This window comes from Calidris pugnax, unplaced genomic scaffold (genome assembly GCF_001431845.1).
Source record: "Calidris pugnax isolate Ruff unplaced genomic scaffold, ASM143184v1 scaffold183, whole genome shotgun sequence".
NCBI classification, from domain to species: domain Eukaryota; kingdom Metazoa; phylum Chordata; class Aves; order Charadriiformes; family Scolopacidae; genus Calidris; species Calidris pugnax.
Window position 1 is genome coordinate 963,184 of NW_015090930.1, and position 18,533 is coordinate 981,716.

General features: G+C 40.0%; 1 protein-coding gene across 2 annotated transcripts in view; it reads right to left on the reverse strand.

The window, feature by feature from the left end:
- The window catches only part of ESR2 (estrogen receptor 2 (ER beta)), a 45,524-nt gene extending 32,902 nt beyond the window's left edge, over positions 1 to 12,622 (reverse strand). Inside the window, exons 1-2 of one of the 2 annotated variants that reach the window (XM_014951587.1) lie at positions 12,484 to 12,622; positions 1,055 to 1,527 (exon numbers count right to left, since the gene is read on the reverse strand). In XM_014951587.1, coding sequence (XP_014807073.1) covers positions 1,055 to 1,488 — 434 coding nt within the window. In that variant the 5' untranslated portion in view covers positions 1,489 to 1,527; positions 12,484 to 12,622. Of the gene's footprint in view, positions 1 to 1,054; positions 1,528 to 5,967; positions 6,097 to 12,483 lie in introns of those variants that run through there. The other variant, XM_014951586.1, reaches the window with a different exon arrangement.
- Positions 12,623 to 18,533: the final 5,911 nt, after the last annotated feature.

Consider the following 18,533-nt stretch of genomic DNA (forward strand, 5'->3'; position numbering starts at 1 on the left):
CAACTCTGAAGTAGTCATAGATCTCATGCCTTAGCCCTTGAGCAGACAACATAAAGGCACACCCTTTGCAGACAGAACGTGGGTGGTTTCAAAAAGACTACAAATCCTTTATTAACAATTGAACTAAAACTGCTGCCAGGACACGCTATTTTTCATACTGACAGTGACTGCTGAAACTAAATAACGAGCCTTACGAATAAACATCCAGCTACTAAAACGGGAACAGGACCTGCAACACCCTGTGCTTTTATCCATCCAACAGCTGTTGCACCCATGAATGGAGTAATTTCACCAGCTGATGATCTACACACCGCTTATAGTTTGAAATATGAGTAAAAGTGTAGAATGGGAACATGGTTTTGCAAATACAGTTTCTTTAGAGCTTTAGAGCTGAAAACATAGCCCATTAATCTACTGTTCACAGTGCCTTCAGGAAGTCAGTTGAGAACATCAACAAGAAACAATGTCGGACTTTTTCAGTAGCAGCACCCTTTTGGACATGATGCATGATGCTGTGTCACCATTAATATTAAAGCTAAAAACCAAAGAACACATTTCCTTTGAATTCTAAGTTCATTAAAAACGTTCACAAGCATTAGATGTGGTTAAAAAAAATATTCAGACAAAATGGTATTCAAACAATGCTGTATGAAAAGGAAAAAAGAAGGAACCTTTACTTCTTTCTCTCAAAGGACTTAATTTGCCAGAGAAAAATTCATTTATTACGTAAAGGAATACGCAGCAGTCTTGAACTTCTGTTTATACACAGCACACAGTTCCTCCATTGAAAGCATTTGTGGTGCTTTGTGTTGGTGTACAGCTCTCTAACGGGCTATTGAAAAAGAAATCCTATTTCAGAAGTTACATTATAAAAACAAAACAAACCACAAACCCCAGGACTGATGTGGTGTTTGGTGAAGGCTTTTTGGTTTGGTTTTGTTTTTCAGAGAGACCAACACACAGAAGTTAAACGTAAAAAAGATAAGATGTAAAAGAACTAAAGGGACTGGAAATAATTTTCAGCAAGGTTTTAAAAGAAATGAGTGTTACTGACCTGGTCACAGGTAGCACCGGCTCCACCGGTCGTGCTTCGCACCAGGGACTCTTTGGCTGCTCGGCGTACAGAAGCGATGACTGACAGTGCAGTGTCAGAGGGGAGAGGTGGTCAGGAGCAGACCATAACACACTGGGGCTTGATGTTTGCCTCACGGATGCACTCTCCGAATCCCCAAAACTGCTGGTGATGTTATAATTCATCACAGCGGGACTGCAGAACGCCATGGCGGAGTATTCATGTCTGTTTTCCGTGTAAGAGGAGGAAATACAGACCGGGCTGTGTGCTGCTGTCAGCGTGGACTGATTGCAGCTGTAGGGAACTGGAGAGACGAGACCAGCGGGCGAGTTTTTAATTTCTGTTTTATTGCATCCAATATCCTGAAGTGGCAGCAACTGAGAAAAGTCCTTGTGAGAAGATGCACACAGGGACATTTTGAAGCAAGACTGAAGATTGTTGTTTAAATATTCATCCTAAGATGTTAAGGTAAAAAAAAAAAAAGAAATTGAGTTAAGTAGTAAGAAATCTCTGTAATTCTTTTCTGTAAAAGAAAAAAGGAATCAGTAAAACAGAAAATATAAAAATATCCTGTTATAACACATTATGTGCCAAATGTACAAATTTACTACCTTTAAGAAAAAGAAAGCTTTCTAGAACTTCCTTAAAAATAAAGGCTCAGACAGATGTTGAGTTCAGTCTCCCTTAAAAAATACTAATAATTTTTTAAAAATCCCTTGAAGTCTGAAACAAAGATGCTGGTGACAACTTGGCACCTAACAAAAGTAACCCGTTCCAACCACTGTAGAAGCGCTCTCTGTCAGAGGCAAAATTACCCTATAGTTCTCAACTGGGGTGTGAGTGCCCTGGAAATCAATTCTCTTTGCAAAAGCTCGTGACCTCCTGCTCTCGCCGCAAGCGTACAACTTCAGTCTTCCCTTTATCAACACAAACATGTAACAGCAGATACTTTGAAAACACACACACATGTATCTCCTTTACCTTCCAAAACCAGAACTCCACTGCACATCCCTCTCCAGAGAGGAGGAAGATGTGTGATGGATGTCGGTAAGCAATGCGACTTCATCACTGAGAGGTCCCTGGATACCACACTTCTGAACAGAGCCATTATAAAAGTCCAAGTCCCAAAATGCAGGTATTTCCAACCAATTTCATGAGACCCGGAAGTTTTATAATTTCCTGCCACTCTCCATCCTTCCTCCCATCTGAATCAATGATCAAAACAGAGACCTTGATTTTTCCACAGTAAATACTCTTCCTCAGGTTAAGGGAGAAAAAAATCTTGAAAAGAAAAAAAAAAAAAACAACCAACACACCAAAACCAACCTCCCAAGACATAACCCCTGTCCTCGAAGCATTACTTTTACAGTAGCATTTCAAAATATTTCCTTTTTTTTTTTCTTTTTCTTCACTAGAGGTTTCATCTGCAATTCATTCCAACTTTGAAGACAAGACATTCAGTCCTATTATGGTTTGCAATCCAAAACAATTCTGTTTCCAAAATAGCAATTCCAGCCCCCAGAACTGATAATGTAGTTTACTTTTACAGACAGTAATAAGATCTTAACAGGAAAAATCATGGGATAATTGAAAAGCCACCCACAGCTTTCCTATTCCAGAAGCAGCCAAAGCATTGATGCTAAATATTCTTACCTTTTTTCACCTCATGTGGCCAAAAAACACGGAAAATTCAAACACAGATTTGCTGATGTACCAGCAACCTCCCTGTCCCAAAAATTCTCAGCCAGATGGCATTTCTTGTATGCCATCACGGGGCATTCACATATTTTACTCCCCTAGGACCAGGACTGAGGGTAGAAGCATTAACAAATAATGGAAGAAATAGTCTTTTTGAAGAAAATGGATAGTCTAGGATCCTTCCTTCTCACTTCGCACTCTGTTGATGAAACTGAAGATAACTGTAGAAATAACCAGGAAATAATTGAAATAATCTCAGGCTCTTCAGACCCAGCTGCTGTTTTTTCCTTTGTGGGAAACAGGAAAATGAGATATCTCAGCAGCTGTTTATGTCCAGCAGTTGTTGCACTGGAACCGTGATGCAGCCAAAGCAGGAGAATCTGACCTCACTCCTCACACGATCTACACACTTCATTTCCCGCAGCCAGATGCTTCACAGTCTCCTCTAAGAGAAACCAAACATGGTTCAAATTTTCACTGCAAAAAGCACTTAAAACCCCAAAAGTTCAATTCCAGATTATGGGGTGGGTAGCCCAAATAATTTTTAAGCAGCAAATGATGAAACTAAGAAATTATCTTAAGACTATTTTCAGTGGTTACTACAAATGCTTATAAATACTTAAAGGGAGGGTGTCAAGAGGATGGGGCTGGTCTTTTTTCAGTGGTGCCCAGGGACAGGACAAGAGGAAATGGGCACAAACTTGAACCTAAGAAGTTCCACCTAAACATGAGGAGGAACTTCTTTCCTGTGAGGGTGGCAAAGCCCTGGAAGAGGCTGCCCGGGGAGGTGGTGGAGTCTCCTCTGGAGACATTCCAAACCCTCCTGGACACGTTCCTGTGCAACCTGCTCTGGGTGGACCTGCTTTGGCAGGAGGGTTGGACTAGATGATCTCCAGAGGTCCCTTCCAACCCCGTGTGATTCTGTGATTCTGTAAATGGGCCCAGTGAGCAAATGAATTAAAAATGCATTTAAAGATTCTGTGTAGGTAAAGCTGTGTAACGTTTGCAATCTCAGAGGCTGCACGTGTTCGAGGTGTGTGTGGAGACTCTGCAGGAGCATCTGGGATGTCCAGCAAGAGCTGACTGCACTAACTGCTGTGTCCCTCTGCCCTCCTGCAAAGGGCACACAGCACAAGGTAATCCCCAACCCTTCTGAGAGAAGGACCTGGGAGGCCTTACGACAACATCCCTGTTAAAGTCAGCTAGAGACATTCTGCTGTGATATTTGGTTAGTTTTTGCACTGGTTGTGTAGTTGCCTTCAGACATTTAGAAAGATATATGTACACGTATGCTGTGGAAGCAGAGAGAATACAGAGCTGGGACTACACAATGTCATGAATTGAAATCAGTTGAGCTTTCATGGAATCACGGAATTGCTAGAGTTGGAAGGGACCTTCTAGAGACCATCCAGTCCAACTCCCCTGCCAAAGCAGGGTTGCCCAGAGCACATCACTCAGGACGGCATCCAGGCAGGGCTTGAAGATCTCCAGAGAAGGGTACTCCTCCCCCTCCCTGGGCAGCCTCTTCCAGGGCTCTGGTACCCTCACCCCAAAGAAGTTCCTCCTCAGATCTGAGTGGAACTTCCCATGTCCCAGCTTGTTGCTGGAACTCATCCTGTCCCTGGGAACCACTGAAAAGAGTCCGGCTCCATGCTCCTTCAACCCACCCTTTAGATACTTGGAAGCATTAATAAGTTTTCCCCTCAGCCTTCTTTTCTCCAGGCTAAAGAGCCCCAGCTCTCTCAGCCTTTCCTCATCAGGGAGATGCTCCAATTCCTCCATCACCTTTGTTGCCCTACGCTGGACTCTCTCCAGCAGTCCCCCGTCTCTCTTGAACTGGGAAGCCCAGAACTGGAGGCAGGATTCCAGTTGTGGCCTCCCCAGTGCAGAGCAGAGGGGGAGAATGACCTCCCTCCACCCACTGGCCACGCTCTTCCCTACGCAGCCCAGGATCTCACTGGCCCTCTTGGCCACAAGGGCACATTGCTGGCTCATGGAGAGTTTACTGTCCACCAGGACCCCCGGATCCTTCTCCTCAGAAGTGCTTTCCAGCAGGTCCACCCCTAACCTATATTGGTGTCTGGCAATTTTAAGTAGCTGTTGGGTTGTTTTTTTTTTTTTCTGGAGAGGTAATCCAGTAGAGTGGTATGCAGGATAACTCCCTGTGTAGCAGAAGAACATGCTCTCCCCCAAAGGGCACCACACGGTATTTAGAAACATACACAGAAGTTACAAGAAGCAAGAGTGAAGCTTGTTTCAGAAAGAGGTGTCCATGCAAGCATGAAAAGTCAGTACAGCATTCCTCAAAACCAGACTGCTCATAACTTATTTACAAGAGAAGGGACTCTGGGTTCCAGGAGGTTAAAGAAAGCTGTACTCATAGCCTTCAGCAGACTGCAATATAGTGAAAAAATAACAGCATTGGCTTAAGATAATTAACTTGGGTCATAGAATTAGTTTAGGCACAGTAGACTATGGATCTACATGAGATCATGTTCACATTTCCTTATATCTAGAGGTATATTGTGAGGCCCAGAGCCTCACAAATAAAATTAAGCTGCTGAAATTATCCTGTATTGTTCAGAAGGTCCTATAAACAGACTGCTGGATTGCGAAGTTCCCAGGACTGTGAAGTTAAAGAAGGACTGCAGATTCAGGGAACCAGATCTTAAGATTTAAGGCTAAAGAAAACAAACTCCACCAACACCAATACCGCAGAAGAAAGCACGACCACATTTAACTAAAGGATTAGGAAAGCAGTGCAACAGGCTACTATATTTGTTCCATCCTGGTATAAAGTTGTTATAGCTTAAGCACCATTCATTAAACAGAAACAGACTCCTACGTAAAGCAAACTCCCATTCCAACATCCCTCCCTTCTCTTGAAGAAAGATTTTAAAAGTACGATTCAATTTCAAAGTATGTGATTTAGATCTAAACTATCAGCACTGCACTAGATCTGTACCAGACACAAACAAAACAGGTATCCGTTATTTTTATACTGCAGTCTTCTGGGAGACTGCAAACAGTTCATTGAATCATAGAATGGTTAGAGTTGGAAGGGACCTTAAAGATCATCGAGTTCCAACCCCCCTGCAGTCCACTTTAGTCAGTTTAGCTTAGCAAGATACTCAACAACTGAAATGCCATCATTAAGTAAATAGCCGTTTTTGTCCAGTTCCTTGAGTAACACTTACCATTCACAACTCTAAGTCACTAAGGGCAGGGTTCACATCTGGCATAAAATAGTTCTATTGGCTCCACTACACAGAGGATGACACCGCTATCCATGAGGACGCAGGAACGAAAATGTGACATTATCAATGTTCTCCACAAAAGAAAAAAAAAACCAACAAACAACAGTTTCTGGTCTTTAAACAGCTCTACATGCTAAACTCAACGTATCTTGAGAGTCACCATGCAAGACACACCAGATCAGGCACAAGAACTGGTTTAGATGTCATAGTCAAACAGATACACAGGTAAATAATTAAGCCATCTGACCTGTTTGAACAAACTCAAAAGCCAGTCATTGCACATTACCTATACCAAGCATCTTTTTAAAAGCCTTGTATAAATAAATAACTTTTTTTTTTTTTAATTTTATTTTGGAAAGGGGAAAAAAATAGGCAAAGAGGGCAAGCTGCCATGTTTTAGAGTCTGCTTGGAAACATAATACAATAGCTTTTCCTAGAAAAAAGCAAAAGTCTGCAGAAAGCAACAGAGTGATGGATATTCTCAGGCACCGTTCCATCAACATACACTACAACATGCTTAGAATTTGAGGCAAGTCATATATTTTGAGCAGACTTTTTTGCAATAGAGAATTAAGATGACCTTTTTTTTTTTTGCTAGATTTAAAAGTGCAATCATTCCTCCTTTCATTTTAACAGAGGTGATTCAGCAAGCATGCATTCCACTACCCCGCAGTCCCTCCGTCATCTTGCAAGGCACTCTATTAATATTCTGCTAAGTTAAACTTTACACAGCTCACCGCAACAATGAACTGAATCATCTTCTCAAAAAGTGATCATTAAAGGAAAGTCATTCCTGAGGCATAAAATAGCGCTCGCGCTTCAAGTTTTGTGAAAAACATTACTCATTAAACACAGCAGTGCCAGATACTGCCAACAGAAGGCATATCAAGTAAACAAGTTTATTATTACCTGAGAAGGGCTAAAGGCAACAAGTAGGGGATAGATAAAATGAAAATAAAGCTGTTTGTCTAGACCTCAGTAGTTGTTCACATTCCTGCAAAATTAATAGCCTGTTGTCAATGAGATCAAGACCCCTTCTCAAAAAAACTATTGCAGATTACAAAGCACACGGGGAAGAATGCTTCAAAACATTTAACCAAAATGAGTACTCTTTTTGGCCTGTCTTAGCCTCTGTGTTACTGAGAACACTGACAACTTCTAGGTTAAGTACAGGAACAGGATACCTAGAAAGGCTGTGAAGTCTCCATCTCTGGAGATATTAAAAAACTTGACTGAAAATGGCCCTGAACAACCTGACCTCACTTCAAGCAGGATGCTGGATTAGTTGCTCTCCAGATATCCCTTCCCACCAGAATTTGTTTATGATTATTTTAATCTACTACCGGAGGCATTCATAGCACAGGAAATTCCATTTTACCTGTGCTGGAAAGAGAGAAGCATATCAAAGGATCACTAGTTACCCTGGACACTGGCCACCCTGTCAACTTTGTTCAAGAAGATAAGAGCTGTGGGTCTTGACCAAAGACAGCCAGCATTTAACACTTCATGGTACATGAAAACACGTGTCTGGCATATGGCAATGGCATTAGTTCACTAGAAGGTATGCAGACAATTGGAAAAGATTTTCAGATCTCAATTCAAAGTAGAGTTCAGATTGACTGCAGTGGTTTTTAGCCTTTCCATTTGTAGACCCTTAAAATGTTATCAGACCTCAGAATGTATTTAAGCTTTCTATGATTTGCACATCTTACTGTATTTCATAGGCTTAAGGATCCGGAGGACAGAAATGGAAAGCAACTGTGCTGTTGAAGAATACAAATGCAAACTGAGAGACTTAGCTCCTTTTCTCTCCATGTCATTACGTCAAAGTACAGCACGGACACTCAATACATATTCCATCAGAAAGAATATTTGAATTTCAGTGCAAAAATTTTACCGTATTCCACTAGAAAAGAAACATCTATTAAAACTATTACAGAAGTAGCAATTACATGGATCTATCAGAAGAATTTGTAATCACACTTCAATCCACAGCAGTATCATGGCAGAAGCCAGGGCGCAGAATATCACCCTTGTCCAAAAAGAACTTTATTATTAAAAAATTATCTCCCTTTGATGCAAGGAAGGGCAAGGAAGAGCCATACAGGCTGGTCTTTATCGGGGACTTGGATTTTCATGGAGCTGGAATTTGCATCTGTATCCAGCATCTGTGAAGCCCACATGAGTCTTTCAGCACACGCTAATTAATTAAGCTAATGCTTAAGAAGTTAATTCTGAGAAGTTAATTCTTGGTTTGATGATAAGAGCATAGCTCTGTGCCAACAGCAGGGAATACACCAGCTCCTCGGGTCCAGGAGGAATGAATTTCTTCGACCACCATTTCTCTCTTAATGACAGTGAAGAAGGAACATAAAGGAGCCTTCCTCCACCTCATTCCTCTCTAGGCATCACAAAAGCCAGTATTGAGGGACATATTCAATTCGTATGACTCTGATGAGAAACAGAGCACCCCACTCAATTTGCCTTCAAAAAGGGCCAACATATGTGGAGAAACAACATCTTTTTGCCCAGTAGGACTTACACACAGCTTGGCAGGTTACTGAATAACTGTATCTTAGTTATTGGCGTGCTGTAGGCATATGCACGGAGATTCTTTGACTCAAGTTCTTTCTGTTTACTCTTATAACAATCCAGCATCTCCCATCTTAGAATTAAATAAATTGGGGACTGAAAATACCACTGCATTTATTCCCTGTTCCCACAGCAGTTCCCTAATGCAAGTCTGTGAGGATATACAGCAGGCACACGCAGGGCAGTGCCAGCAGCAATGCACTCATGCCAGACAGACATTTAAGAGAGAAAAGGGAGGGGGAAAAAAGTCAATAAGTGAAGAAAACCAAGTAAATCAGTCAATAGGAATAGAGCAGAAACTGAAACTTCCTGTTCTCTCAGGGAGGGAGACTGTCTGTCTTGCTTTCTGAGGAAAGCAGAGATGAGACATTTTCCCCAGCAGCAGCTGTCCATCACTGGGCATAACAACCTGTGATGAGATTAAGAGCCCTTTGGCCAACAGACAATACCGTAAGGTCATAACTGCCCCTAAAACCTAGACCCCCCCAGCAATCTACAGGCAACAAGATTAGAAAGGTGGGGTAGACAAACAGGACATATCCCAAAATGACATGAACTACTTTATTTGCTGCAGCCACCTGAGGATCTGACCTGCCATGGCTCCAAAATGCGGGGTGGGAGTTTCTGTTTGGTACGTGTGTCAGTGAACGCAGGATTTAATTTCTCCCGGCTAAACAGCCACGATGCACTGGCTGTTCCTTTGAGCATGCCATGCCTCCAGCTCCTCAGACGACCTCTTGCTTTATGAGGCTGATAACCATAGTTGTCTTTGGAATAAGAAAATCTTCATGGCAAACATGCTGTCAGGGGATCATTTTTTCACATCTACCTGACCTGAGGAGTGGAGAAAAAGCAGCAGACTTTTTTCTGTCACAGACCAATGTGCAATATCCCTTATTCCACTCTCTCCTCCCCCAAATGAAACCAACTTTTTTACCGTGTTTTTTTCCAGGCAGCTTCTTTACTACACAAATTATTTATGCTGAGAGACTGGCTTCATTTGTGTGACCATGACAGCAAGGAGTGTCCAGTTTGCATCTTGCTCTACTCAGTGTCCAAACAACACACTCCATACACACGGGGCTGCCTTCCCCCATACACGGTTGCCTTGCCTTTTACTGCACAACGCAACCTTTTTGTCCTCTTTTTAGTCATAAAACTTGAATAAACAACCTTTTTCTGTAATTGGATAGAAACGAAATCTATGTATGAATGCATAAGAAATGCAGTACGGTTTTAGCTGGTTTTCTGCTTTTAGCTATAAGACAATTTGTTTCCTTATTGGAATTTATGTAAAGTACCATTCCACTTGTAGTCATTTTGCTATGCATCTTCACATGGACAGAAAATTCAAGACTAAATATTTTCCCCTGCAATTTTATTCTAACTTCTTAAAAAAAAAAAGCTTTTGCAATGTAGTTATTTTGATGACTTACAACTGCCTGAAAAATCAGAAATTACACTGTAACTTTTCCCTCACCATCATTCCTTCACTGAAGTAACACAGAAACCAAGGTATTGCTTATTCTCGCTGTTCAAGCTATGAAACACTGTTATAACACTGCACGAATTCCCAGAACAGATATGTTTAACATCATCCACAGGTAACAAAAGTTTCTGTATACGTTGAAGTCCCTTAAACAAAAAAGCTGTTCTAGATTTGTCTCGTCATTAACCTGGAGATGAAAAACTGTGAGTAAAACCCTGTCTCAACTGAGTTAGCCAGAATTTTGTTCTTGATTCACACAGGTGGACGTTTGTGTAATATATTAATTTAGAGAAAACTTGAATGTTCTCCTAGTCTTATTAAAATCAAATCTGAGAAATTATTCTCTGAGCTTTATATTTCCTGTCTCTGGAACGAAATCTTCTATGTGAATATTTCTTGCTGCTAGCAAAAGCATGTTGCAGATAACTGAAGAAGAGCACAATAATACAGTGGATATAACATCTGTTCAGCCCCCTGAATCAGTGCAAGTTCTTCACTACTTGTCCCTTTAAGTCAATACTCAAGAACCTGAATGAAAACTAAGTGTATTTAAGATCGTATACTAACATGACTTTATAGTGGTTTTAATTAATATATTTTAATCCATTCTTTATCAGAATATCATCATAGACACTCACAGTGGCCGATTTATTAAAGGCAATTCTGCAATTGCAACATTTTAAGAGCATCCCTAAAACTGTGGGTATTTTCTTCCTATGATATTTCAAGTTTGTCACGTTACCAACTAACAAACTACTAGGATATAAAATATTTTTTGTGATTCCACTTTCTCCAGCAACACTTGAAGCTCCATTAACTAATTATTGTAATTTAGGGCACTTAAGAGAGCAAGTGTAAAGCAGCATTAGATTTAGTCCGTACTTTCAGGTGTAAGATTTTCATTGTTATTTTTCCTTTGAAAGGCTGAGGAAGCTGAACTGTTCACACACACACACAGAGCCACCAGCCTGAGAATGGAGACACTACAGTTGTTTTCCTCTAACCCTGTGTTACAGTCACTGTGTCTGCAAAATTAAGTGACATCTTATTTAAAAAAGATATAGAAAAGCCAAGAAAAAAAAGCAAAAAGCAGGATAGCGACAGAGGGGTGATTCTATGTTTAAACTTTGTTCACAAACATAAAGAGGAATTTTGATAAAGTTCTGAAATAGCAAATAAAAGTTCTAAAGCTTTAATTAGAAATACAAAATGTATTTATTGCTTCCCTAAAGGCACCATACTTTGGTCTTAGTTTTCTCCCCCTCTTGGGAAGATAGCAAATGAGCAGGGAATCTCAAGGACAGGGATGAAGACACAGATTGCTGGTAATACTCAGCACATCAGAATCAAATGCTAAATGACTTTTTGTTCAAAAGTGGTTTCTCATACAACTCATAGACACATCAAAACTTTCTCTGCACATAAATGGTAATTTTGCAGTATTCTCCATATGACAAGGCTGAACCCTTTCCCAAAAATAAACAGCACATTTATCAAGTACTGCAAGGTCTAACATGTATAATTTGTAGTTTCTCCCATCCTTTCTCCAGATTGAAATGTATACCTTCAAGGAGACCAGATCATTCTTTTCAGTGCTAGCCAGAAGTCTTTACTAGCAATCAGGCAGATGGGTTCTGATGGGTCTGATGCTGGGTGCTGTCCAGTCTTCAGTTATTGTTAAATATACCTTGTAGCATTTCCAAAAGCACATGTAAGAAACAGGCTTGTATCTTTTCATCTAATAAGGAAGATCCTTGAAAAAACTGAAGTTCTCATTAAAAGAATGTAAACCTGTATCATTGACTTTAATATGGGAAAACTACTTAGGTAGACACAGCAACTGTAAGAACAAAACCTGAGACATTTATCAGTATGAGACCTGGAATTTGAAAAGCCTGATCCACAGTCCAAGCAAGTAAATGAGGAAACTTTCAAAAATTTCAATTAGGATCAGGTCCTAAAAAATACTATGATGCTAAGAAGTGGCTTTTAGCCTTTATTAGCATATTCATTTGTGCAGTTGTCCAAAAACCTTAAAAACCCCAAACTCCTAAGTTATGTTCAAAAGTACTCCTTCTGCTTTTAGTGCAGCAATCCTACTCTAATTAGATTCTTAAGCCAAAGTACTAAGATAACAGCAAACTTCCACAATTTTCTCTGAATGCTCGAAGAATTTTTAAAACAAGCCTGTTGAAAGATCATTTTATCTGCACAAACTGATTTAAGAACAAATGTGCACTGGAACTAAAACAAGAATTCTCAATAATTTAACTACCCCATTTCACTTTACAGAGGTTCATAAATCCCGAAGTTATCAATTGCAAAGCTTTGGTAACATTTAAAATAAGAAATATTTCATTCAATATAGCACGTACCTGATTGACACTGAATAGGGTTTCTGCTCTTTATAAACGTTCTGACAGCATTACATTGTCAGCAAGGTTTTCACATAGCAATTCTGGATTTGTTTTCCTTCTTGCCTTTATCTCTTGATTCTAAAGCAGCTGTGCCCACCACCACTTAGTGATCACATTTCAAATATGAATCTTTTCAAAGCAACGTGATGCCAGCTCATCAGTGCAAGATTACACGGATACTATCAGTGTTTCCTTTCCCTGTGAAGGCAAGACCTAAACAGAAGTTCCTCCTCCTCCTTTCTGACATAACAAGCTTCTGAATTTGTCGTTCACTGCAGTTAAAGCTCTTACATGATTGAATCATTTTATAAGCCAAGCATTCTCATATTTAGCACAGAAATATGAATGATTAACTAACCAGCAATTTGGGAAGCAAATACTGAGATTTAAAAAAAAAAATAAAAATAATCAAACTTTTTATATCTTTGTCACAGGAAAACCTGAAACATAACATTTGCTCTGAACTAGCAATGTACTCTTCTTAGACATTCTGGGCAACATAATTAATAAACTACTTTGGCATTGTTTTTAAACACTAGATGCATAAACACAGAGGAGGAGGGATTTTTTTTTTTTTAATGTAACTCCATCCTTTTTCAAACAAAGGAAATTAACTAGAAGCCATTGAGGCGATATCTTTATTTTACCTAGTTAACATTTATTAAAATAAAAAAAAAATAATTGAAGATAGGCAGCAAGGTCCAATTCTCAATTATACATTGTGATTGCTTTCAGAACGCTTGATTAGCAGCCCAGCATTAACCTCATTTACTCTAGGGAAGCTGACATGCTTGTAGATATGCTTGAATAAAGCCTGAGGTTTTTCATTCATTTTAGACTTCAAAATACCTCCAAGTCTACACAACCTGCTGAAATCTCCTGTCTGAGTTAGGAGATTTTCAGCATGCAGCTGAAAGAGTCCTGCCCCCTTTGCTATCAACAGCTTCTCTGCAAGCACAGCCACCACCAAACCAAGGCAGTATCACTATCCGCTGTCAGCCGTTCCCGTAATTACTTCATGCTAATGCAGTTTTCTCACAGCATCAGTTTTGCCTTTCTATGTTGTTTCTATGTTTTTTTTTTCCTTGAGCCTCCCCATCTCCTCTCATTACTATTTTGCAGATCCAAAGACAGCTTTTCTTTTAATCTGAATATCCTTTTGTTTTGGCAGATAGAGCCTTTTGCAAGCTACAGGGGTTCAAATCCCTACTACCAGCACTTTTTGATGATTAGTTCTTATACGGAGTCAGACCTGGGTCTGTCCAACCCCATTTGTGCCTGTAGTAACCCTTAAACACTGTTTAAGGGCAAGGTCATGTTCTCTACCATCCTCAACACTAATGAGATATGAGCATGGAGGTTTACTGCTAATACTAGAGAAGTGCACCTTAGTTGTTTGCACGCTGCTTTCCCCTCACGTCCTGATGCAGCCCCTAAACCATCTGTACCAGGACCTGGCCCTGCAAGTCACTTCACTCTAAACACCCAATCCTTGCCAAAGCTCCTCTCTATTTTTAGCGTCCTCCTGCCCCTTTCATAAACCAGTAACAGAGACTCTACTGAGAAAAGGCCCCTTATTTTCCACAAATGGATGGCAAAAGCTTTTAAAACCAGCAGAAGTTAGACTTGTGAGGACATCAGTGGGGTCAAGAGATCCTTTGGCTGTCTTCTCCCCATGAAAACCCAGGGAAGTCACCTAGTACAACAGACACCTGCCTTTTTGGGGGTAGATCTACTAGAAACTGCAGCAATCCCCAGCATCACTCACTTTACAGCACGCAAGGTTTCTGCGGAAGAAAACTGTTCTGCGTTTTTACTGACTTCAAGAACTTCAAGATGTGTTGCCACAGGAATATCTAAGAGCTAATATGCATGTTTTGCCTGGCAGACAGCCCTGGCTAATATTAGAATAATACAATGTGCCCCCCTGCAAAAGTGCTCCTAAAATGCAGATCTAAGAGAGGAAAGGAGAACAACCACTATGGATACCAAAAAAGCATCAGGAGCAGCACCAAGTAGTTATCTATGATTTGTATTTTTCCTCTCCATTCTGATCTTCTCTCAGTTAGGAGCCACAGCTATTTGGGGTAATATAAGCAAAAACCTTCAATCAAGGCAAATTAAGATTTTATTAAGGATTTTATTTGTTAGATAAGCAGATGGAGTAAAAAGTAACAGATAAATGATCAGGAACAGGTTGGCAGTCAACAAAGAAAAACAAGTCAAGTTCTCTTCTCTCTCTTTTATATATATATGATGTATATTAATGTTTCCTAAAACATAATATAAAATGAGAAGGCCTTTAATTAATGTACTTTCCTCATAGCTTTTTTTGGGAGGTGAGCCTCAAGTTCTCATGCACAGAAAGGGATGATTAGATTCAGAGCTATAGCAGTTTTTAACTGGAGCAGTACATGTCTAGCAGACCTGTGGAGCAGCTACGAGGAGCCTTGAGTCAATATCCAAGACAAAAATAATCCAGATAAGATGTAGCTCAGGATGGTACACTCCCTTGTGTGCATGAAGGATGCTCCACAGGTCTGCTACGAGGAGCCTTGAGCCAATATCCAAGACAAAAATAATCCAGATAAAATGTAGCTCAGGATGGTACACTCCCTTGTGTGCATGAAGGAGAATACATTAATGCCAATAGATTCAAAAATCAGTTTCCTTAGACAAAGGTGCTGTAGTGAATAAAATTTGTATTGTTCCCGATACACAGAGTTACATACATCATTATCATCTAAAACTGTTCAAGGTTGAGCAGCTGCTGGGACCACAGGCTTCACCATGCCAACTGTATGGTGTATATTGTCTGTATACTCCCCAAGTAAAGTGGCAAGTTTTCTTCTCAGGATTCCTGCTGTACATAGTACCCCAGGTCTCACAGCCATGACTGGGCTTTCTAGCAAATTCACGCTATATAAGCAATTTGAAGAGTGGTTTGAATTGAGGATTCACCTAACAAACAACCTTTTTACCACCTCCCACAACTTTTGAAGGTATTATAGTAAAAGGATCTCACTGAAGGAAGAGTGAAAAAAGAGGGTCAGAACAGAACTGCAGAAGGAATTTTTTTGGGTAGCATTCATCAGTGGTTACACATTCTTGCATGTCTATTATTAAATTGCTGTGGCAATCTCTTTAAGGACACCTGCTGATACTTGTGAAAAAAAAAAAAAAACTACACAATTTCATCTCAATGTCTCCTATATCCATAAAAAGAAGTAAATTTTAAGGAAAAGAAGAATGCAATATTAATTTGCAGAAATAAATACCACAATTACTCCTAAAAGAATTCAAAGGAAACTACCCATCCCTGTATTATCTGGGCAAAGGTATATTCTCCACAACACCTATGGGTATCCAGTGGGTGAATACCTTGCTTTGCTACCACAGTTTCCACCCCAGCACCATACTCTCCATTCCCTAACTATTGCCAAAATAAATGAAAACTCAGTATCACAAGGGAAGGCTTATTTCCACTCCGTACAGAAAAGCTTCTGTGAAAAATCACCAGCTTTACGTCCATCCACCTGATTCACAGCACTTCCAAATCTGACAAAGCTTTCAGCCACGATGCTAGACCCTCTCCTTGAGGCTCCTAGCTCCAAGCTGAGCAGTGGGGACACGTGACACATCTGGATGCTGCAATATATTCAGATTGCATCCAATGCTAGCTGCAGGTTCTGAAGGTCCACTCTTTGGAAGCTCAGCTCTAGTGACAAGCAGCTCTGCCATTGCGGTAGGGAGAGACCAACAAACATTTGGAGTTCACACTGCTAAGGATTCTTTCTTGCTTGCATTCCAGGGAATCCCATTATCCAGATCTCTTATCTAGTTGGCTGGGATTAAAAACATTTCTAAGAGGATCATCCTTTAGAGAGGACAAAAAAAAAAAAAAGGCATCTAAAGGTGTAAATGTTAAATATTAAATTATTGCAACATACATCAGGATTCAAGATTGCTGTAGTATTTTATTCTGTTTTCAATTACTTGCAGTCTTGTCAGGAGACCCTGAGGTCAAAGGCTGAAAGTCACTTGCTGTTCATGTGGAACTTGTGTTTCTTGATTCCATGCAAGAAAGAATTTTCTCTTTCTCCAATTTACTTTATCCAAAGATTCAACAGAGGTGGTTTTGAATTTAACTTGGTTTTTGAAAGTAGGAAATCCAGATTTCCAGATACTCAACATGGATCCAGAACTTTTGTATAAATCCTACATGAAAAATAAGCCGTCTCCATATCACATATACAGTGTAGGGTATTACTCAAGAGGAGATTTGATCTGCTGAGTCCAAAGGATTTCCTCTACTGCCACAGCTCAAACTCCCTTCTGCCCTCATCAAGGTCTTTACAGACACAAGCCATGATTCATGGTCTTGCAGCATACTCCTGTCACTTCCCTTGGATGCCTAGGTCTTGAATATACTGCTACAGTAGAACATGTCTATTAGGACTTGTATGTCCTGCAGTAACAATTAAGTTACTGTAAATAAATATTCATTTTCTTCTGAGATCTTAACTTACTTGCTGATGCTGTGAAGTGGCAACTCTGCTCCCCCAAAACCAAAAATATATCTTGTTTCTCCAGCCTTTCTGCTTCCAGAGAAGGTGGCCTCTAGAGATGACAGAAATAAAGTCCTTTCCATAACACAAGCCCTTTCTTACTCATACACAACTCCAGTCAGGTCACAGGGCAGGAATTTGTTTATTATTGTTCAGGAGATAAATATTAATTTCCCTCTTCTCCTTTTCACTTCCTGTGCTCTCCGGGGACCCAACCTGTTACTTTTTCCCCCCAAGGGAATTTTTTCCTATGCACTCCAGGGCTAAAGGCAACAGAGCAATTTCCCATTTACTCTACTGTTCCACTAGCCAAAACTTTCTTTTTAGGAGAGTCTTAGCAAGTTCAAGTTCTTCATTTAATCTAGTTACATGTAGTCTACTAGACAAGTTCAGAAAAAAAAAAGAAAGAGATATAATCCTTATGGGGTAGGAACCCTTGGAGAAGGCTGCTTTCCATAAAGCCAAAGAATCAGCAGAGAATTAACTACCTTACATATATATACACTGGATAGGCGATATAAAATGTGAACCATGCAATTATGGAAAATAATGACTGCTTTGAAGGACATGACTGTTTATTAGATTTAATCAACCTAAGATTACAAATGATTGCTGCCTCCTTTTCTTGCTATGATTGTACAAGAAAGTAGGCAACAGGAGTGGGGAGAATAGATGGGCAAGACAGAGAAGTTCTGCTAGCTCAAAGCAATCACTAATGAAGTGGCTTCGGTACAGAGATGAAATGTAATTGGTCACATCCACTGCTCTTCAATAGTTTTTCAACAGATATCAAGAAAAGCTGTCCTTAATTCAGAGTCTCTCTTACAATACAGCTAATATACTCAAGCAAACTGATATATATTTTCTTTCCTCTGCAGACAACCTGAATCATCTAACTAGCAAAGCAAAGTTCAAGATGAAGAAGGTTCTGCCAGTGGAAGAACAAGAGAAGAGAGAGAGTTATACGCCACCTGAAGTGGCTGAAAGATTCCCAAAGTATTTACAACAATTGAAACAACTGAGCTTTATTCTTTGATCAATGCAGAGACTTGAAAACAACTTGTCCTTTAAGGAGTCTGTTTAAAAAGAAATCAAACCATCACAAACACCGCAGTGGTGAAAACTCCTGTTTCTTTTTTCAATGTCACCACAAAGAATTAGATACAAAAAAAATGGTAACTCTTTCCATATATCTTTTAATTCACAGTTTTCTGAATCAGACTTCATTTTGCAGCAAGTTGTAGTTCAACTTCTTCTTCAAAAATAACCAGTCTTCAATGGCAGCAACTACTGGCTGGGGTCAGATTGGGTCATCTTCTTTTATCTGACAGCTCGCTGCCATCTCCCTTGCTTTCTTAGGAGCACATGGTTCCTCCCTGTCCCTTGTGCTGGCTCTAGAGCTCACATGACCCAGGAGAAGTCCTTTAGCTTGTGAACTTT